General features: G+C 38.2%; 1 protein-coding gene across 6 annotated transcripts in view; it reads right to left on the bottom strand.

Annotated features, from left to right (window-relative positions):
- Nucleotides 1-23,585, bottom strand: part of THSD7B (thrombospondin type 1 domain containing 7B) — a 484,878-nt gene that overhangs the window by 93,010 nt on the left and 368,283 nt on the right. For all 6 annotated transcript variants that reach the window (XR_013774988.1, XM_079311745.1, XM_079311747.1 and 3 more), the window contains one exon: nt 2,311-2,505. Coding sequence is in view for 5 of the 6 variants with exons in the window: in XM_079311745.1 (XP_079167871.1) it covers nt 2,311-2,505 (195 nt within the window). In the remaining variant the exon portion in view is untranslated. The remainder of the gene's footprint in view (nt 1-2,310; nt 2,506-23,585) is intronic.

Genomic DNA, 23,585 nt, shown 5'->3' with positions numbered 1-23,585 from the left:
TTTAAAAATTGCTGCTAAAAATACCATCTCCAAAATTTTTGAGGACATGAACCCATCAATTAAATATAATAGAAAATAAATAGAAGAATAATAGATTACATTTCTGAATACTAACAAACATTATATACATTAAATATTATCAGCTAATACATACTGTACATAAAAATTATAGGAAACATTAAAAATACAGAAAGGCTTTGTACCCATGGTACAGTGAATTAACTGACTGTATTAATTAACTGAAGACTCACCTAAAAACTGTGTTTCCATTATAGTGACTTTGAATTTTGATATGTTCTGTAATAAGTCTTCCACTTAAGTAATGAATAATTTTATATGTAGAGTCGATGATGAATTACAAAGTAAAATGAATTATACTATTAAAAATTGAGTGGAGGGCAAGCAAATACTTAGCAAACAATTAGAAGATTTCCACTAAATGACATTACTAATGAGTTCTTATAATGAAGCCAAAGCATTCACCTGAGCATAGACACATGCAGTTGATGAACAGGGGGTACAATTCATGCACACTTACAGAGAGGTGAAATGCAAATGGATAAAGGACTCTTAACATCACAAAATATTTTTCAAAATAGCATTTTCCTTAAATCTTTGGACCAAGTTCCTGTAGATGAGATTTTTTTCAAGACTTTTGTCTACCTCTATTTTCAAGAGGTATTTATGCAAATACAAGTTGGCACCTGTGTCACTGGCTTCCCCTTTGGAGAAGGGGCCAAACAAACCCAGGGTCTGATTTGGTTGTCCCTTGCTGCTCTCTGGGGTGTTGTCACATCCCCACCTGGGACACTCACTGCATGTTCACCACTTGCTTTTCAGGACTTCTTCACTGAGACCAGGAGCTCCATCCTGGCAGGAAAAATGGAACCCAGCAATTGGATGGGGAGAGACTGGTGGTGGTTGGTCACAAAGGCAGTGCAGGTGAGGAGACAAACCTGCAGAACCTTGGCATTGCAAACCATTTTTGGTGCACTTACTTGAACAAATCTCCATCTGATATAGAACAGAGTAAGAAAGGGGATAGGTAGGGCCGTACTGTTTTGCAACTTGCACAATGTTCATTAAAAAAAATCAGATTTAAAACTACCTGTAAGTAATTATTCATTATTTTTTACATATTTTTTATATGTGCAGGGATCTATTATTTTCCTGGGGATCAATCATTTCTCCTACTATACAGGCACTGGTATAGAGAACATTTTAGAATATGCTCTTCACCAGCAACTACAGAGTATTATACAATACTAGGGTTTTATGTGAAAAAGAAAACTTTATCCTTTAATGAGCCACACTGATGAATGGCAGCTTGAAACCAGTATAAATGTATGCTGTAATTGTTAGTTAGTAAAACACACAGAACATTCCAGCAGTAGCAAATGGAGTAAGAAAACAGCCATGCAGCCAAGGACAAGTGAGTCTAGGAGGAAGGAGCACTGGTGGCCACCACATTTTGTTGCCCTTCAGATTCCAGCTTTTATCTCAGCAGATATTCTTACAGCAATTTTAGTACTCAACTCCACAGTCAAAATCTTTGAAGTTTCACCTCTATTAAAGGAGCAAACTCAAGCCAGGTACATATTAGCTCTCAAACACAACACAGGAACACAAAAAGACGTGAGTGTTGAGAAGAACAATAACAGCAGATTTCTTGTAAACCATGCAAGAACAGTATAATTCATTTTTATTTGATTTAATTATGCACGTGGGGGAAGACAACTCCCAGCAAAATGTGCAGTTCCAAACTATTCATTTAAGGAGTTTTAAAGCTTTTCAGGTTGGTCAGCATTCAAATAACATAATAATAAACCTCGACAGCAAGCATGGAAGACTGCTCCATCAAATGGTTTGAACTGGTGAGTTTAATGAATACATGTAAAGGATCAAACAAAGCTGTTCTAATGGTGCTGGGTTTTATTTATCCATGGTATTAATTTGCCTTGTTGAAGTGGAGCATACTGCTGAGCACAAAACTCTCAGTTTTAAGCTTCCTCCAGGAAATCACACTGATTTGTACTCTTGTATATGTATTTTCTACATGCTTCCCAGATTAATAGGTCAGATAAACTTGCACAAAGCATGGTCACTATTCCATTTGGCTTATGCCTAGAACCTTTCCACCAGTGAGTTTTTCTCCACTGCTCTTGTACTGGAATGTGTATAAGGCTGGCAGTGATCAGTGCCAGATCAAAAACCAATGAAGCACAGTAACTGTTCCGTCTGGATTTTCCCAGCACCCCAACACTTCAGAGACATTACCTCCAATCAGACAAATATTTCAAAGGATGATACCTGTGAGCGACCTCCTCCTGCTCCTGGTAGTGCCACAGGCAGAGGAGCAGGCTGTGAATTTGGACCAGGGGGTGAAGGTGCAGTCATCCTTGCAGGGCACGAGGCAGTCCTGGACGAGGGCTGGCGCGGCTCCTGCCCAGCGCACGCAGTCACCGACGGCGGCAGAGCCGCCCTGCTCCGACACGCACGTCACAGCTGCAAGGGACACAAACCCTCAGCCTCCTGCACACAAATGCTGCATCACACTGGGCACCCAGCCCTGCTGTTCTTGTCAGACTCACTCGCCTGCATTAACAGAATAAAGCTGACTTGGTTTTAGGGCATTGCTCGTGTGTCGCTCAGTGATGTGCTGGAAGCTTCACAAAACCATAAAGACACCTTCTTACCTGACCACTGTGTTATCTCAATGATTAAACTCAGTATTCTCAAGGAGGCAGTCATTTTAAAGCTGGTGGGGACACTTTAGCCAATGATGAATTGTACAACCAAGCAAAAAACCAGGTAACACTGTGGCCCTGTGCCAGAAAACATATTTGGTCCAGGCCAGGATTCACAAGCTGTGATGCACTTGCTACTCATGGAATTGAAATTGCTTTAAAGTAGTAAAAAATGCCTTTAAAAACTAGAAAAGAAAGCTTCTTTCTCCAGAACTGTCATTTTCTCCATTTTTGAGATGAAGAGAATGACTGAGTAGATGCTACAGCTGAATGCTTCTTGCAATGAGGTGTAAATTCCAAGTCTGGTCCCTCCATATTAAGCTCCTTAAATATTGTGATACTTCTTATAATCTCCCACTTTGTCTTTTGTCCTTTTTTAGAACTAATAATTAATTTTTCACGGTGGATATTGGTACTGTATAGCCATGAGAGAGAACAAAAGTACTTAATGTATGAATCTGAGTCACAGGAAGTCTAGGATAAAACTTGCTGGAGTCAGTGAATTGATAGTGATTATAATAAATAAAAATAGCCTGCACATCATGTAGTCTTTCATTAATAATAATTAATTCTCACAAAACCTCCAAGATTATAGGCTATTTATATCCTCCAGTGTAGGTTAAACAAAGCAAAGGTAGGTCATGACTTGATTAAGGTAATAAACTCAGGGACAGAGTAATGAACTGAATTTGGCCGTGAGAGTTTAGTCATGTTGGGCTCCCTGATTCTAGGCAAGTCCACACATTGTATCATAAAACTACTGAGGATGAAATTATTTAATCCAGATTTTATTATTTAACTTTTACAACCTGTGATATTATTTTATGACAATTGCTAAATAATTCAGGTTTTTGAGGCTGCATATATTTTCCTCGTTGCCAGCATTTAATGTGAGCAAGAGTGCATGAAAAGAAAGGTAAAAAGAACTCTGTTTTGTTACAGTCAAGTTATTTACTGGGGTGTAACTCTGCAATGAATACACATGATTTTTCGGGTTTTAACTACAGTAATATATGGGAGAAGGGTATGGGTTGGCAATCACCTGGAAATGAAAAAAAAAAAAATCTTATTAAAATGTAATTAGATTCTATGGAAAAAACCAGCATTTTGAAGAGCATGCAAAAGGCAAGCAATTGTTAAAAGTCTCTTTAGACTCAAGTGACAGCAAATCAGCATATTAATAACCACCTCTAAATTGCTGATCCTTGCCTTTCACTTCCAATCCTGTGACCCTTCCCAGACTGGGAGCATTCCCTGTCCCCAGCTGCAGTTCAGAGGTCACCTCTGTGTGGGGACACGGTGTAATTGCCCTCTTCAGGGAGGTTAAACAGGTGAAGACTCTGGTACCCCAGGTGTGTGCAGCCTCATTACCTGCAGCAGGGACACCCCAGGTTTGGCAGCACAGCTGTGAGCACTGAGGTCTGGCCCAGGGGATGCAGAGCATCTCCTCAGCACTGTGACAGTGGCAGGGACACGAACCCTGCCCTCCACTGCCAGCCCCACTGCAGGGACTGTGACTGCAGAGCAACCCACCCTGCTGCACAGCTCACTGGGAGCTGGCAGGAAAGCACAGCTCCTCCCTGACGTTTATTAATGATGCCAGCACAAGTGATGGAAGTCTAGGTATGGATGTTAAACCAGACAGGCCACTGCTGTGATCAGTTATCATCTAATCACTCGATCTCCTGCACAAATGGCCACAGCTCTGAGCATACCAATCATTCACCATGCTCAGTGAGCCCATCTGGATGCTAAAATAGATGGATATATATATATATGAGCACATGAAATCTGGGCAAATATTTGACAGAGATCATGGAGCTTAAAGAAATTATTGACAATGGAAGCATGAGAAAGTTAAATTAAAATAACAAATAATACAGTGGATTAGGTATGTATAAGCATGGCAACAAGAAGAGGCTGAAAGAATATTTAATGTATACTCTAGTAAGAGACATAACACCTGAAGGGAGGGAGGAGAAGGATCTCCTGTGACTCCTGCTACACACTTAAAACCTGGCTTGAGGTGAGCTGCATAAACTGCTAAAATAAACAAAATGATAAAGCAAAAGCCCATTAGGGCATCATAGCAGATTGGGAAGGGGCAGGGAGAAAGCAGCAGAGATGAGGGACCCAACTCCAGTGGTTCCATCAGGAACCAATCCTCTCATTTCTGCTTCCTGCAAACTTCCTAGTTTACTTAGCTTTAACTTCTATGAGAAAAATATTTTCATATACAGGCAGTACTGGAAAGGGAAAGAGAGAAATTTGTTTTCAGTGAACCTTCAGGAAAGTAAAATTATTTATCCTCAGTGGTTTCAAACTACTGATTGGTTTGGCTCATATGTGGTTTATGCTGCATAAAAAATATTTCCCCTTAATCCTCAGTTCTGTCACAATGGTTTTAAATAAACTCATACTGCAAAGCTATTTCTGTTATGTCAACATCTCTTTTGTTTTTTCAAGTGGGATACCCCCAGAGAGCAAATGCAGTCCATTTGCAGTCCTATGCACTGAGAAAAAAAATCAGAGTAATAAATCCCTCCTAGGCATAATGTGTGATTTCCTCCATCTCTGCAGCATTTAAAATGGACACAAACATATGAATAAAACAGCTAATAATAGGACAATGCCAGATAAAGGCTTTCAAATTATAATATTGATTTCCATGAAGAGGGGAAATGCAGGATTTCCTTTTGAACTACCGCTATTCTTTTTTATTACCACCAGACAACCCCACCAAACTGGAATTAAACACTTGGGACCAAACTGTGGGAGGACACTGTAATGCAGTTCCACTGATATAAAAAGAACTGCTGTCACAAAAAAAATAAAAAACAAAACACTTTCTCTTGTAATGCTAAACATGAGATCATGAATTAAACTGAAAGGTAACCAGGTTTAAGAGGCTGAAAGAAAATAACTTTTTTTCAGAGAAGGGCTGGAATTGTTTAGCAGACTGTGTGGATGCACTTGTGAAGGTGCCAACACAGCACAGCAATTAATATGGGCAGTGAAAATAGCTGCAGATGAGACTGCTTTGCTTCAAGGCTTAAGTCAAGTGGTAAATGTAGAGCTTGGGGAGCAAATCTCCCTTTCTGCTGCTACAGGGCCCTGCCAGGAGACTGAGCAAGGGCTGCTAAGGGGATATTCAGTGTGACAGTCTCTGTCTTCTGGCTTTGCATTCCCACCCACCAGAGTGTGTCTGTGTGCCAGCATCCCAGCATATGGCACACACAAGCATATGGGAGCTACATTCTGTAACTACATTTCTCCTAAATTGAAAGTAAATAACAGACACTTCTCCTATAAACTTTTAGATGGTGAAATCAAATGTTTGTACACTGTCAGATTGCAGAGGCACTGAAGGCATCCTTGGATGATCTTACATCATCACCAAAGAAGGGTATTAGCATCAAACTGAGGGAACTCAGGTGCTTGTGCCTGACTTTGAGCATTGGACATGATCCTAACACAAGGAATTGTATTGAGAATTAAATATTACAGCCACAGCATTGTCTCCAATAAGGAAACATCACATAAATTTAATTCCTCTTAAGTAAAAATCCAATTACAGACAGCCTCTGTAATCATATTCATTTACCAAAGTTACAATCAATTTTCCTTTAAAAATGCATTCCAACAGATTCCAAGGGATAAAAGCTAAAGACTGAGAGTATCAACTATGAACCAGTAAAATTATATTGTACCATGGCTCTTTCAATATGACAAAAGTAAATTAGTGTTTTCAAAACTCTGGAATTAAATGTCATTAGAACATCTGAAAACAATGACTGATAATTCCAGGAAGGTACACTCAGGCCAAACACTAAAACTAAAGCTATGCAGCAGTGCAAATCAAATGACTGGAATTACTACAGGAACAATAGGATGAGCTACGAGGCTAGACAAGAGCTTTAATGCCAAGAGCTGTAAGCAAAATAAGGTCATAATCTTCCCTGTCTTCAAATTCTAAGAATGGCTGAAATGGCTGAAAAATCAAAGCCAGCATGTAGAAGTCAAAGAAATTATTTTAATATAGACATTTACCTTCTTGTTCAGAAAAATCCTCATTTCTTTTGCATAATTATTCTTGGTATCCCTCAATGTAATGAGATAATTTCTTATTATGACACATGTCTTATTATGAAATTACATAATTTCTTACACATATCGCTACTGGTAAGCAAAAAAGAATTAAGGGATAACATATTAGAAAATTAAAAAATAAAATTACTATAAGGGTCTAGACTTGCTCACTATAAGTATAGTCCCACAACTCATGATGATCTCATTTATTTTCTATATTGATGCTTCTGGATACTTACAACAAGTTTCTTCAGAATCCCAGGTGGAACATTTACACTATTATTGGTATGTTAATGCAACCCCTCATTATAGCAGGCCAGAAGCAGACATAATAGAAGACATAAGATAAGGCTCTGCTGAGACTCAGGTTGAAGTTTAAAGTCTGATTCTATAAGGACATAAATATCCACTTAACTCCATCCCTGTGGCAGCCCCCTTGGATGCAGCAGTACACCATGAAGTGTGACCAAAGTCTGGACTTACAGAAACACACCATAAGACAACCACTGAAAGCAAGTCTGAGGAAAAGAACAAATGATGCCAGGAAGGACATCAGAGACACAAATCTCATACAAATAACTAGGAACAACTGGGACAACTATATATTCAGCAGGAAAACTGTCTCTGAGGTCACCAGTTTCCCATTTTGTAATTATTAATGATATTGACAGTAGTGCTAAAGGGCTGACAAATGCCACCAAGCAAACACAGAGCTGAATAAACACAGATCCCAACCAACAGTCTCTATAAACAAACAAGGGGAGCCCGAGATGAGCTTGGGATGCAATAAAGATGGCAAATACCAACTGAAAAGATAAAGCAACTGAAATGATTTGCATGAAAAGGGGTCAGGGAAGAAATGGGCAGAAAAGTTGGGTGCAGAGAATTAGCATGAAGAGATTTTAATGGGAAAGGGGAGAAGTTTGGATAGAATTAGAAGGGAGGGAGAAACAGCATGCAAACCTGTGAATGTCCTTCTCAAGCTAAAGCTCCATGTTGTAGCTGCTCTTTAGGCAGCTTTGGTTTCTCTCTACAGCCTTTCCACAGCAAGATGTACACAGGGTAAATGTAGGCACAGAAGCCTCAGGAGGAGCCCCAGCTGCAGCTGAGGGCCAGCAGGGTGGGAGGACACCTCCAGTACCATTTAATGCCTTCAACTGGACTCACCTCTGTTCCATCTAAAACAGCTCTCAGAGTGCAATTTTTGCTCGATACTCATGGATGAGGTGATCAGTTATTTGGTTTGGAATACCAGGATCTGAAATGCTGCAGGAGCTGAGCTGCACATGCCAGTTTTGCCAAGCTGTGTGACTTGAGGTTTTATTTTTTCCTTATCTGTGAACTAAAACTGCCCACTGTTTGAGGAGGAGCAGGAGAGAAGCACATTGCTGTGAACCCATTCCTCCTCCCACCCACACACTGAATGCAGAACACAGGACTGGTATATTAATGTTGAGCACTATTTTCATACAAGTGTTTTCTTATTCTAAGTGGTTCACACTCTGCGTGGCCAGGAAGGCAAAATAATATGAGCTTCTAATGTTTCAAATCTACTTTGTCCAGAGAATAACTGCAATCTGAGTGCTTCTACATAATGCAATCAGTCTAAAGAATCTTTCACAATTTTTCCCTTTTCCCCCTAACATTATTATAGGTTTTGAATTGCTTTTACATTCATTTTCTATTAAAAAGAAAATCAATGGAAGTGCATTAGATGATTAATGATACAAATTATGCCCTTTTCAGAGAACATAAAATACAAAAACATGCTAATTTTTTTCCTCCTTCTGTGGCCCACAATTACCAAAATTACTCAAGTTCAATTTCTTTGTAGCGCCTATCATCAAGTTATATTTAAAATGAATTATTTATTGCTCAACTTGAAAATAAGACTAAGCCATCCTGCTATAAATACATGCATTGAAATGACAGTAAACACAGAGAATCAAACATGCCAAATAACATGAGAGAGAAAAAATGGAAAACAAACACAATATCAGAGTATTTCCAGTAACTCAAGTTGGAAAATTACTGAGGTGATTAAGCAAGCACTGGCCTTCTTTGCAGTGAAGCACAGATACTAAATCCAGAACAGAACACTAACACACCCACATATTCACAGCTGCCCCAATATTAGATTTAAAACATGATGGTCCAAGATAAGACTTCCAGACTGAATCCACCTTTCCTCCTCACTCCCCATTCCCCAGCTCTGGCTCTTCTCATTTGGGGATTCCAAACTCACACTGCTCTTGCCCTTTGCTCAGGGATCAGCAGCTAAAACTACTGGGACATACACAGAACCTTGAACAGCTTTCCAACTCATCCAAATCTATCTTTCCCCTCATGAAAACTGCTCTCAAACTTTTCTGAATTACCAATGCCTTTTGTATATATAGTCCTGCATAAAACTTTCCACCCTAACTATCACTTTTCTACCATAAAAACAGATAAGAATTCTAAATGCTTTAAGGTCTGAAGTCTGACTACTCATCTCCAGCCTAAAACTGATAATGCAACTAAAATTATTTTGAGTGAAGCTAATAAAATCACATACTCAAATAATTCATGTTATCTAAATTAAGTATCTTTCAGCCATCATACAATATTATCCACCTCATGAGAGAAAAAATAAAGACATTGGACTTGAGATTCAAGGGTCAGCACAGTCTAAGTACAGTAAAGACACTGTACTTAGATTCAAGGTAAAAGAGGCAGAAAGAGATTGTGAAAAATTTCCCTCCCACTGCCTTGAAAAATGAAATGCTTGAGGGTTTTCAGGAGATTTGCCCAGTGGGAAAACTGAGTATGCAGATTGGAATCCCAGTAAGAGCAGTCACACTCTGATGTGTGGGAGTTCCATGCATATATACATAATATGCAAATTATCCATTCAGAATGGCTTTTTCTACTTTTTCCCAAACCTTCCTACTGCACAGGGGAAAAGAGTTTTTTGGAAACCCTATGTCAGGACATCCATTCTTTGGCAGAGAAAAAAAAAAAAACTAACAACAAAGAAACAAAACCAAAACAAAACAAAACCCCCCCCCCCCCCAAAAAAAACCCCAAAAAACCAAAAACAAACAAAACAAAAAACCAACACCAAAAAAAAAAACAAAAAAAAAACCAAAACCAAATAGAAGAGAAAACAAAACCAAAAAAGACACCCAAATCCTCCAGAAGAGACTAATAGTCCAAGTATTTCTAAACTGGGCATACAAAAGACCCTGATTTCCATAAGTATTAGGAGTGGTATTTCCCCTGGCTCATGCTAAATGAACTTTTTTGTGTATGAATGAAGCACATCCAATAGTTTTGCCTCTTAAAAATAATAAAAATAATTACACTCATCTTCCCTTAGGTTTGCTGTTCAGACCATTCTCACTGCCAGTACTTTCCTTTTTACTACTCTTTTGAAGCTAACAGATCTAAAGGGACTATTTGTTTTTCTCCTTCTAGTCTCTTAAAAACAAGGCAGAAGATCAGAGAAGATGCAAAGAGAGATATCTTACAGGACATTTTGATTTTCATGCAGTGATCTTCTCTTCCTTTCTAATGGGCAGAAGAAGAGAAACATTTCTTATTTGGCTGCTGCTACTCATTTTAAATTTGCACTAAACTGTTATTATTGAGGGGGTTATAAAGCAGATTGCATTCCTGCTGAAACAATGGGAAAACTCACAATTATTTCACCAGGAAAACAACAGATTCTATTATATTTTCTTTTTAACGATTCTTCTATGAATAAAGCATTTGTTTGCAAGTATTTGTTTCCAAAGGAATTACACAATCCAAACATTGAGTGATGACAATATGATCGTTCTTGTATAGGAACATTTGGACACAGAAAGTTCTCTATCATAATTCCTTTACCATTGGTACAGATCATATAATTGATGGTTTACTTAACTGAAAAAAAAAAAAAAAACAAACAATCAAATGCAATAAAAAAATTAATACAACAGAATATAAATTGCATCAGATCCAGAAATAGTTTCCATCCTCCTGAAAGATTATAAGTATTAGTAATCTTCATTCCAGACAACCACAGCCTGGGACACTGCACTATGCTGCATTTTCTTTTATTACAGTCTTTCCAGTACAAATCATTTTAATCTTGGCTATAATAAATCACCAGTTAGACTCTCAGCTTATACCCTCTTTTCACCTGTGAAGTTTTGTTCATCTTTGTTGGAGCTCAGAGTAGTTTCTCCCATAAAATTGCTCTCTGTGTGAATCTTTCTTGATGCAGAAGGTTTCTGCCAACTGTCATTACAAGATCAGAGGTTCAAATTGAGGAGCACTTAAAGCAGGGGAAGGTCATCTTTGGAAATTAAGTTGGAATAAAATTTTATAGAAGTGGAGTTGGCTATTCATGCTGTGCCACTGCCACAACAGCAGACCCACATTTACCTCACAGACTCATTTGAGAGTGGCTGAGCCACTCCCAGCTAAGGATAAGGATTTATCATCAGCTTCTACCTCCTGTAAGAGCAGAAATCCCCTTCCCAGCCCTGTCCAGACACAGCAGCAGGGCTGGGAGAGGAGAGGCAGGACCCAGGCAGAGCCAGAGCAGCACTGAGGAGCACAGCAGTGACCCAGACACGAAACCCAGAGGAACATCTGAGCCCTCCTTCCCTGCAGAGGGAACAAAGTCTATCTCCAGCCATGCCCAGCACTACCACAACCCTTAAAACCAGGGGAACATAACCAGGGCACTTCCAAAATTTCCCAAAGCGGTAATTATTTCTTACACTTCAGAATAACTTATTTAGGAAATAAAATTCAATGCAAAACCAGCTCAGTACTTTGAAAATCCATCAAGATTCACATCACATTTCCTTTTCAGAAGCGAGAACTGATATTTGGAATTTTAAGTGTGTATTTCAAAGAAACAGTAAATAGCAGCTTTTTAATTCATCAGAAGCCCAGAGGAAAGGGAACTTTCCAGACGAATGTGCTGTACTTGGGAGACCAGCTCTTGCTGTTGCTATAATGAAAATATAAATACAGCATAGCAGGAATTCATAGTAATTTGTTTCTATGAGCAAGTTTGACGTGGCACAGGCAAATAAATTCAGATTGTACAGCTACACAGAAGTGAGACATTCTCTGAGCTTCTGCACTGACATTTTGCCTTTCTCCCATCATTCATTGTATCAGACCTTTGTCTCAATTTCTCTCTAAACCTTTCTCTTGTCCTGTCTGAAGGCCCACGCTCCAGGGTTATATCTTATCAGTTAATTAACTTTTAGAATGGAAACGCAGCAAAAATGACTATATAAACTTTTGCTCATATATATCAAAGCCAATGTCAACCTGTGTGTTCCTGTGTACCTAATCCAGGAGACTTATAATAAAATCTCATCTTCCTTTTACAGCCTGAGGCAATAGTAGATCTTGCAGAGAGAAATGTGAAGTGATGAGGTTTAGTAGAGCAATAACGTTGCTCAACAGTTTAAATATTGGTCTAGCTACTGAACTTTATGCCAGGAGGTTCTGGCATTACATTATTAAATGCCAATATTTCATCCATGGTTTTCACTTACTCAGAATAATGCATAATTCATTTCAGAAAAGTATAAAATATTGCAATTGAAGGTATTTTTCCTTCCCCCTCCACTCCCTCAAAAAACACCCTTGAATCTAACACTACTTTTCAATAGATCAAGGCAGCACTAATGGGGAAGTATGAAGATCGTGTGTGTGTATAATATATGAGTTCTTCATTGCAAATTAGTGAACAATTTAGCAACAAAATCCTAGAAACAATGAAAACCATTCCCTCCATTCAGGCCTACAGGGTCAGTGCCAGCAAGGAATAAAAGAGGAATTGATTGAGCTGGAAAGTTTGAATCAACAAATAAGAAAGAGGAGGATCCTCAGAGGCAACTCTGATTTTTATTTTACTGACTTTTCACCTCACATCAGCAGATCTCACTGATGTGTACCAAAAAAATGAGGTAAGAAGGAATTGAACAAGAGCCAGTGTTTGAAAATAATTGTGCCACAGTGCAAAATTTCAGTGAAAAACCCAGCAATGGAAAGGATGAAACACAGAAGAATAAAGAATCTGAATGGGAACTGTAGTATGACAGGCTGGGAGTATCCAGCAGCCCCTTGATCAACTCCAAGCACTCCAGAGAGGATCACACCCTCGAGCTCCTGACTCCTGTCATTCCAGAAAAGTTTGTAATCTGGCATCAAGATATATATATTTACACATCTTATAACTTACTGCCATTCTTGATTTTTTTTTTTTTTAGAATTTATTTTTAAAGGTATTTTTAAAATAGGTTTATTAAGATACTTTCTAAAGAAAGTTTCACCAAGGCCAGTTTTTAAAAGTCAAAAAATCTTCTTATCATTTTGTTTCAACAAAATGTAAGAGAACACACTGCAGATTACCATATCAGCACTTTTGATTTACTCACCTTTTCAGTGTGAAGACAGGCAATTTCCATATATAACTTTATTCCAATGCTGTGACCTTGACTTATACCAAAAGTTCAATTGTATGGGTATTGGTTTTGAGGCAAGATGAAGGAAGAAAGGAGTTCTCACAGATAAGATAATAAACTGTCAGCTACAGTTTATGAAATGCAACTGTTTCAAACAGATGATCTGATTTAATATATGTTGGCTGTCAATTCAAAAATTATGACTCAGTGATTACATAGCATGGTGACTACAGAGCTTGAATTATTTGTTTATCTCAGCATTAAGTGTGTGAACCAAAGACATCCTCACAGCCTTCCATGTAAGGTTCCTAAGTAACAGAATAATCCTAAATTAAATTAAATACCACATACTGAAGATGTAGGGTTAACATATACAAATGTAAAGAAAAGGAATTGAGAAGTACTATTGCTACAGTTACTGATTATATCAAGATGAAAAGAAGTTTTTCTCTAGTTGTTGAAAATACTAAAGGAATGCATAAAGTGGCCATTTGAACTATTAACTCATGAACATTAACTCATCCAACTGTAAAAATACAGTGAAGTTTTAGAAACTCCACCCCAAATCACATTATCTCCTGGGAGTGATGAGAATTCTGTACTTGTATAAACTACATACACAGGATATAATCTCTTTATTTTTGTCTACTCAACTTAGTAAATGCAGTTTTTTGTAATAAAAGGAAAAAAAAAAGATGAGCTACCAACACTGATGTGTCTATCAATAAATAAGTCTTGATGAAATTCCCATGTTTTCCAATAGAGAAAATACACAAGAAACCCCTGTGATTCATGTGGTGCTCTGAACAGATTCTTGTATCCTACATTGTCCAATATACCAACAGCTTGTTTCACATTGTAACATAAAATTTTCCAAAAAACATAAGTGTTCATTGGAAGTAAGGACATGGGCTACATCTAAGTTAAAAGATGTAAAATTGGTAGCTCTTTCAAAGCAAAAGGATTAGCAACCATTGTGAAAAAGTGAGGAACTGTTTAACTCTCTAATGTTTCAAATGCCTATCATTCTATTGGATATGTTTAAAATGCAGTTTAATTTAAACTTTTCCATTAAAGCCACAGTGTGAGTCTTCAGCAACAACCTCAAACAAACACATGATATATAAAATCATCTCCCAAAATCAAATTAATGTTTATCAACCTAAAATCTGGTACACCTACAAAAACACTGAATAAACAGCAAACAGTTACCTGCTACCAGTATTAAACAACCCTTCTCAGAGTAACTTACATGAGGAAATCAAGTGGGACCTGACTTTTGTCCCCCACAGGCTGCCCAATGTACCTACACTCTGTGAAATACAGGCAGTGCCATGTTTAGACACCTAAATCCCTCTCCCAAATTGTGATGGCTCCTCCACCATCTTCATATCACAAATCAACCTAGATATCCCAGGTGTCACAAATGAATATATTTACTAAAAACAGACTGAAAATGCATGTTATCCCATTAACATGCATTTTGGGGTGAAACTCTGTTGTAGCCAATATTTAATAGGTGAATTCACATGACAGGAATAGCACTCCTGTAAGGGCCTGTAAATGATGGTGAAATGTATTTTATCTATAAATTTTACTTATTTTCCATTCTTGAAACAGTTACAGAGAATGACAGGTAAAATGTGGTGTGTCAGGGTAGAAATAGAGTAAATTCACATAGCATAGAGCATAAATCATGAGAAAGAACCAGCTGGGATGAGCAGGTAGACAAATACATTCATATAAGTGTATTTGCATTAAAACTAAACAAGGCATGCTGGAGACCTGGACTAGCAGGGAAAAGAAAGCAGAAGAAAGGTGCAGCTCAGAAAAAAAAAAAGTGAAAGCTCTTTTATGAGGGTATGGGCACAACCACAGTGGGGATAATCTGGATATTATTGATATGAGAAATCAGCTGAGCTCAGGCAAAAGCTATTCACTGTCCTTGGAACTACAACTACAACAAAAAAGGTGAAAATTAGGTCAGGTTCCTGTGGATTAGCAGAAGGCTGCAGCACAAGCATGCAAAATCAGAATTAGCAATGGGCATTAAAGGTAACAAAGGATCCTCCTGCAAATATCCTGCCAAAAACCAGACACCCTCCACTCAGCCGACCATTCCCAAAAAACCTGGCCCAGGCTCTCACAGTGCATTGCTGGGAGTGGATCTCCTGACAGGGAAAGGGCTATCAAGGACTAACCAGCTATTTCAAAAGTGTCTGTTCTAGTGAATCCTGGCTCTAGCACACTTAGAGAAACTGATCTTGATGTGTCAGAGGTGAATATCAGCTTGTTTTTGATTTGCACAATAACATTTGAATGAATAATCATCCAAGAGGAACGGCTATACCAAAAAAATGAATGAAATTAAATACATTAAATTAAAAACTTTCTTTCTGTACTAGGTTGATGGACACAATGAAACAAAAAGAACAATGGCTTTATTTTAGAATAGTTTGTTTCCTTGAGGACAAAAAATCCTGAATTGCTCAGCACCGTGAATCCTAAATGACATCCTCAGCAATTAAATTACATTGCATCAAAAGGCACATGCCCCCAGCACTTGGATTCAGATGTGCACACTCTAACCAGGAGTAACTGGGTAAGCAAAGATTGGGTGGAGCTGACATAAAAACACATAGAATGCTTAGCACTAAAGAAAACCTCTGAAATGGAATAGAGCCTTTTGCTTTATGATAATCTCTGACTATTCACCACTGGTTTATTACTGACTTTTGTTATTGTATCTGAACACAATTTGATTTTATGAGATCTTAAATATTACCTTTATAAACATTTCATGGGATGTTGACTCTCTATCTGCAAATTGCTTATTTGCTTATTGTATCTGTTCATTGATGCCACTGCAATAGCTTATTTTTGCATTAGCTTCTTTGTTGAGTCTAGTTTATCTTCTGAGAAAACCCTGAGATGAAATTTTTAATAAGAAATCCTAAAAAAACCCAAGATATAACTGTAACTGATAAAGCCATTTTCCCTTATATTGTTCTGTTTGTAGCATAATTCAATCAGGGTGTTTATGCCAGTTAACTGAGATTTCAAGAAAGCACTTTGTTTATCATTTAATCAATATGATTTGAGCAACCTAGAAAGATTTTTAAATAGTAAGCTAAATTCTGTTCACTCCTCCTGCAACTTTACCCAAATTTCAGACTTCTGCTCAATAAAGACTCTCTACACATCATTTCTTTTGCTTCTGCCATTCTGACTGTGCAAACTCAACACCAATAAAAACCTGTGGCTGAATTCCATCTATAGAACACATTAACTCGTTTGCAAGTAATGGAAAATGACGATGACTGCACTGGGAGAAAATACAACAGGATCATTGGGCTCCCCTCATCAGCCTATTTGACAGCTGTACTCATGTACCCATCACTTATTCCTCTGCAAGCCTGAACATTTACATTCCCCAAAGCATATAATGAAATTTTATTCAAATACAGCCCAAGAACTAAGTGTATTTAACTTCTGGAAACACATTAGGTGATTATTTCATTCATAGTAAAAATGTAATACTTGCAAAACCCCAGAACCAACTGCAAATTGCTAATATGTTTCATTATTATTAAGTCTGCCCCTTGGAAACACCAGCAATTAGGGTCAAATGAAACTCCATAATCCTTCTAAATTTCTTTCATGGTTGCCTTCAGTATTTACAGTTACCTGTGAAATTCATCTAACAAGGAAAGACAGGCATCTTTGAAAGGCTTGAGATAAGACAATTTGAACAGACACATTTTCCCCTGTTTCTCATCAAAGCATTTAAAATTACAAAGTTTATGCTTTATATGGGATTTGCAGAGTATTAACATTTAAATAAGCTTAAAAAGGGGGCCAGATATATAATCTAAACTCAAAAATTAATAAAAAGCAGCCATCTTCCTATAAACCATAATTAATCATTGTGATGAACAGAGAGGAAGCAATGTATCTCACCAAGCCATAGAGCTGATGTAGCTCTTCTTTTCACACACCACACAAGTTAATTATTATGAGCAGATGTGCTTAGATTACAGAAAATTTTATACACCATGAAACCAGGCAGTGAAGATATCCATTTATCTTAAAGCACAAATTTGTCCTTGTTTGTTTGGAGGTTTGCTCACATGCAACCACATCAGCAACCTGGCCTGTACAAAACCCCTCCAATCTCACAGGACTGAGTTCTGCACTAAATAAACATCCCAAAAAGGCACTTGAAAAGCACCTAGTGGTCAAAGCAACCCATCACAAACAGGGCAGCTCTGATCTGTCCCACAGATTCTCCACCTGAACAGGGAATGTCTGTGACCATATCCTGCGCCCTGGGGTTAAAATGCAACAGAAGAGATAATCCCCCAAACGCCCTCAAGAGTTCACATCTGCAGCCCCATTTATGCTTGATTATCTCAAATGCTGTTAAGTGCCTATTATGAAGATGCCCTCCAGGAGCAGGAGGAATAAATGAATATCAATAAATATAAACCAGCAGCAAAGGCACATGGTCAGGAGGGCAGAGCTGTGGAAGGCCACGCGCCCCAAGCGCCGCAGCCCCGAGGATGTGCTGATCTCCTGCACCCTGAACTGAACACAGGCTGGAGCAGATGGCCTTGGACAAGCCCATTACATTTTAACAGCTTGGTAAGATCCCCTCATGCTGCATAGCTCGAGTTCAGGCACTTCCTCTGTCTACACAAGGGATAAAAGCTAAGATGCAGAAAGTTAATATATAAGAGACAGTAGGAGAGAACTCAGAGAAATTTCAATCACCTTGGGGCACATCAAAGAAAACAAATATATGATTGCAGGGTTGAAACTTCAGTGAACTGTCAAAAAGAAACAATAGTACTGACCTGAATTGATCAGAAAAGCGGTGAAAAGTAACATTTGCTACAAGGCTTCACATCCAAGATCCAAATTTAACACTACAAAATACCCTCCTTCAGGAGAACTCTATCAAATACCTGAATATATTATTCAAAACTTTCCTTATTTCACAAAGCCAATATCAGCAACCCTTTAAAAAATGATGCAAGCACCTGGAAAACCAGCAGCTGCCAGCAAAAAATTGACTTTAGAAAAATCTTTGTTAGAAGGTGACATATATTTCATTACTATCTATTGCCATCAAGGTATAGAGATGGCTTTTTCTTGTGTAGTAATTTTATTCCAGGGGAATTCCAATTTTTTGGATGAAGTTTCATTTGATTTATTATAAATAAAGAAGATGGAATCTTCTCCTGAGTCTTTTCAGAAGCAAATTGATGATGATAAGGGAAGTGAAGAAGGGTTGTTTCCAACAGGAAAAATGTTTGGAAGTATTACTATTGCAATCATCAGACTCAGTTTAGAAAATGCTAAATACACCACTCAGAATTTTAAATATTTCTGAACATATTTAGAAACTGTGCCAGCAGAAAAGAGCAGCACTGGACACACAAAGCAAATGTAATATCGACCAGTTCACAGGCACCTGCTGTACTCTCACAAGTGCAAGCACTTCATAAGCATCTCTGTCACTTCCAGTTACTCTTCTGTCACTTTAGTGCACCTGTTTGAAAGAGAGATGCTGGGAATCTTGAAAGACAGTTTGATTCAAGGTTATTCATTTATTCTGAAATTGGAAACTCATGTCTAAAATCTCTACTGCAGACATAAAGCAATTGGAGTAACATTAATACACAAATTTAGAGTCAACAAACATGACATCAGGATTCCTTTTACACCTTTGTGGCATGACTCTTCTTAAAAAAATCTTGTGCTTGAAGATTTATGGCAAGCCATTTTGATGAGCTCTGCCATTTAGGATGCTAATATTCATGGTGAATATTAGTTCTTAACTATTGAAAGAATCTTTACTCAATCATTTCCATTAAGAAGTGCTTTCTAAGTAATGCATTAAAAGGGAAAATGCAAACTGAAACTTTTGTCTCGTTCCTCTGAAGGAAATTCCCCAGACAGGTGAAACCCCAGGACTCTGACAATGAACAATATATGCTATAAATCAAACTCTGCGTTCCTTCCAACATCTCCATTTTCCTTTCACCAACAGTTGGGTTTGTTTGTTGATTTGTTTTTCTGTTTCTTGGTTTGGGTTTTTGCTAAGGGTTTGTTTTTTTGGGGCGTGAGGTTGTTTATTTGTTAGGGTTTGTTGTTTTGTTTTTTTCCCAGGAGGTAAGAGGGGGAAGTCCAAACAATTGACAGAGCCCTTGAACGTTTAATTGATTTAAACAGGATCAGCATTTCAACCCAGTACTGTCTATTCCTCAGATTAAGCTCCTTTGCTTCTACCATACTGTAAGAATAAACAACTGATTTTCATCCTTCCAATTGGAGTATCTCTAGAATGTCTCACAAGCTGATAATCCACTTGACTAAGACCATTATGGACAAAGAAGAGGTTATTTGGGTAAAGACTGTGACAGTAACATCTCAAGTGTTTTCCTGACAACAATTTGCATAAAAGCTTTTTTAAATGAACTTGCTTATTTTTGGTCATGCTTCAAGTTTTCCTATTTAAAATGACTATTTGAAGAAAAGTTCTCCTTAAGGCCATTTTCAAGAGAACCTGGATCTTATCCTGCTCAGGTCAGATGAATTTTTAACAATTTCCCTACGAACCACAGCAGCTTTGGCGTGAATTGTCTTTGGAGTTGTAAACAGCACAACTGTGACATTCAGGAAATTAAAATTTTATAAAAGCAAAAGTAGATTTAAATCACTACTGAATGAGCCAGCCTCCACACAGAGAGGTGAACAAGAGGGATGTGAAAGTGTTATATAAAATAGCAAACAAAAGAGGAGAGCAACCAGGACACAAATGCCTCAAGAACAAAGGATGATTCAATTAAATTGAAAATCATCAAGAAACTGGAATAGTTTGTTCACTGCAGGGTTACCCCATTGAACTGAAGGATGCCAGACACACATGGGCCAAAAAACAGTAAAAGTTACATGAGCACACTTAAAATATTAAGGATTGGAAACCCTTGTGTTTCAGGCTCCAAGTGAAAAAACACAGTTTTAGGATGAAACAGCTTCTGTATTCCTGATCAAGATCACACACAAGACTGTGTGAATAGGTCTGATCACAGAATATAAATTTCCCAAAATTTGTGTGCAAAGTCTGAATCAACTGTTCATAACTAGGATTTTAAATCACTGGAAGTTAGTGGTAAAAACAAGTCATAATTGGAAGGGCCTGTCTCCAGTTTGAGGGAGAGATTGCTCTTCATTATATCTCTCATTATGCCTTTCATCCTCCTGAGTAAGTCTCTGCACAGTTTGGATCTCCTTGGACCTCTTTCATCTACTATACTCTGTTTAATGACAATCCATCATTTAAAAAAGGACCCCAAAAACGACTTTCACCAACGATAGTTGCTTAGATCACACAGACTCCACACTAGATAAAAGAAATCTTGGGAGGACCAAAGAGAGCTGAACTTAATCAGAGGGATGAAAGACAAAATGAAAATCTATCTACCCTTACATTTAAAAAAGGAGTTTCCTTCAGATAAGATGATCTTGACTCTCTCCCTCTGTGCCTGTTAAATATGGTGTGAGCACTGTCAGATCCTGTGGGACTCTTATGGCTGAGATGCTCCAGCAATTCCTGTAAAATGTACACATTTGGATGGTGCTGTCTGAGGTGACCAGGCCACTTCATATTGATCTAAAACCCTTTTTCCCCCCTTCTTCCCTCCTTCCTCCTAATCAAGGCAGAAATACATAGCCTGGCAAGCTTTGATGTCCCTCTGCTTTACCCCTCATTATTTTGATCTTTTAACAATCCCTCTATTGGAACATGCCCTTAGTGTGCATTTTCAGGGTCCATGCCTTCTGGCTTCAAAAGACTGTTCTACTTGATTCAGGCTTTTTATTCCTTTCCCCCAGAAAACAAATGCTCTGTGTGATACTAAGAGGCTGATATTTGTTTTGTTTATCAGGAGCACTATATAGTTAAGCTAGAGAGCCTGCTTATTCGCTTCTACAGAGTGGAATATACTGGCCTGGTTTTGAAGGAAATCAAATACATGTAATTTATCTGATGCAGTCTTCATCATCTTTATTTTACAGAAAGTCCACAGATCATTGAGTTGCCTTTGGATAAAATGCTGCACTGTAGATTGCTGTCAGGACAAATTCTCTAAGAGTCTCCTCAATTTTTATGTTGCTGGCATAAGGCTACAGTGACAGAAATCACTTGGAGTCTCTCCTGCTATTAGTTCACGTCTATAAAGTAATGTCATGCCCATTCTCCTCCTGCCTATGAAATACTCTTAGAGCAGCTCTACCTGAGGTGGAAGCTGGGCAGACCCAGGCTGAAATAAAGTTTTAAGTGTCCTCTGATGCCTGCTGACATCCCCCATTAAAAACAGGAGGGCAGACCACCATCACTCTTCTGTGAACAACCTGTCACTGGCAAACCAGTATCAATCTTTCTTCCCCTTGTCCTATCAACTCACACCCAAGAAAGAAAAATTAGTCTAGGGGAACACATTACCTGGAAGATCAGTGGGATGTAATACAATATGAGGACAAATTTCCATGCCCCACTGCAGTGCCCAGCTGCAGATTCCAGCCGTGCACATTTGCATAGACACCTCTGCTACAGCACCAGGTTTTAAGAAATTGGCCCAGGATGATTTCTGTGAAAACAGGTGACTTTATTTCTCATAAATTAAACAGGAATATCAAAGGCAGCTGAAATGCTCAGAGAGATTGATCCACTATACCTCGCATAGCCTCATCTGTACCCTTCCCTCCCCTCCTGCTCCCAGTCAATTCTAATGCTACAAAACTGAAATTAATCCCATGGCAAATCTCTCTGGGAGAGGATATCTTCCTCATTCATCTGGTGCAGGGAAGGCTAAGAATGCATACATTTATGCATGTATTATATTGGTATGGCATTTTTGTCTCCTCCTCAATTTTTCCTTGTTTCTCCCTTTGTGAAACATTGCCACAGATTTCTGCATGAAGTAAATCTATTATTCAATCTACAGTTAAAAACAGATCAAAGCTTATAGGTAAACTGATAGAAATCTGACACAAACAATCTGGACTCGTATAATCCCACATCCATACTACAGTGATCATTCTCTCCATCTCCTGTGTGCAGATATACATGGTTCACCAAGAATGAAGATTAATTTTAAATGCAAAACCAAGTGTAAAGTTTCATTAAGCTCAAAAGATTTTAATTTGTTCAGTGCTATTCAACAGAGGTAGACTCCTAAATACTTTTATTCTTTCTGTTTATGAAATTTGGGTATTTTGGAAAAAAAAAATCCTAATCTATTCTGAATCTATTGGCAAACCAGGAATTGGAATTGCTCAAGAGAAAGTTTTGGTATTTTTATCTGACCTCAATTGTTTGTCACTACTTATAGTGGCAGAAGTTGTTATGGAACAAAAATAAAAGGGAGGGAGGATTGCCTGTTTAAATATATTCTGTTTTTTGAAAGAGAAGAATAAATTTCAGGAACTTGGAGATGAGAAGGAAAATGTAAGGAAAACATGACTTTATGATGGGTGCTTTTTTACAGCAGGATAATGCCACTGCTGTAAGTCTGAATCCCAGAATTTCCTCTACAGTACTGCTGCCCACCTCTCTACAGGGCAAGTGCTGCATTTGACATTTTTTTTCTTGAATGAAAATTTCACTTTTCTGATTTCAGAGCATGCTTAAATCTATCCAACATGTATATCTGGTCTGCCCTTCAAAGTACTCACGATTTGCAGTTACCCAGATGTGTTACAGATGTGCTCTCTAGTTCATCATCCACATTGCCAGTGACAGCACTGATGACAGTCCAGGGTGCACATGCCCCATGGGAAGCTGTGAGGGTCTGATCAGAAGCCACCTGAAACAGCCCTCCTGGCTGACAGCAAATAGCTGATAGCAGAGCTTGAAATGGGTTTTTTCAACAGTTGCACAACCACCTTGCCCTGCATTTCTCTAGGTCATACCTTCACACTGCACATGGGAGGGTGCCACGTGGGACTGGACTCAATGTCTTCCTGAAGTTAAGAGAATATTATCTGTGCTGCTTTTCACTTACCTTATTGCCTGACCTCCAGCCCACTGCCTTGTCAAGGAAAGAAATCAGATTACCAAAAACAGTAATAGTGAATCAATTCTGGTCTGGTTGTCTCTTACCACCTTAGTAGTCTCCGTGTGTTTTTAAGCTAAAAATTCTATTATCACTGACAAGAGAGAAACACAATGCATCTTTGTGAATTTGCAGTATGATGTAGAGTAATTATATCTGTAAAGTGC

The sequence above is a fragment of the Erithacus rubecula genome (assembly GCF_903797595.1).
Source record: "Erithacus rubecula genome assembly, chromosome: 8".
Lineage (NCBI taxonomy): Eukaryota > Metazoa > Chordata > Aves > Passeriformes > Muscicapidae > Erithacus > Erithacus rubecula.
Note: the sequence above shows the minus strand (reverse complement) of the source record. Positions and strands in the feature narration are given on the sequence as shown.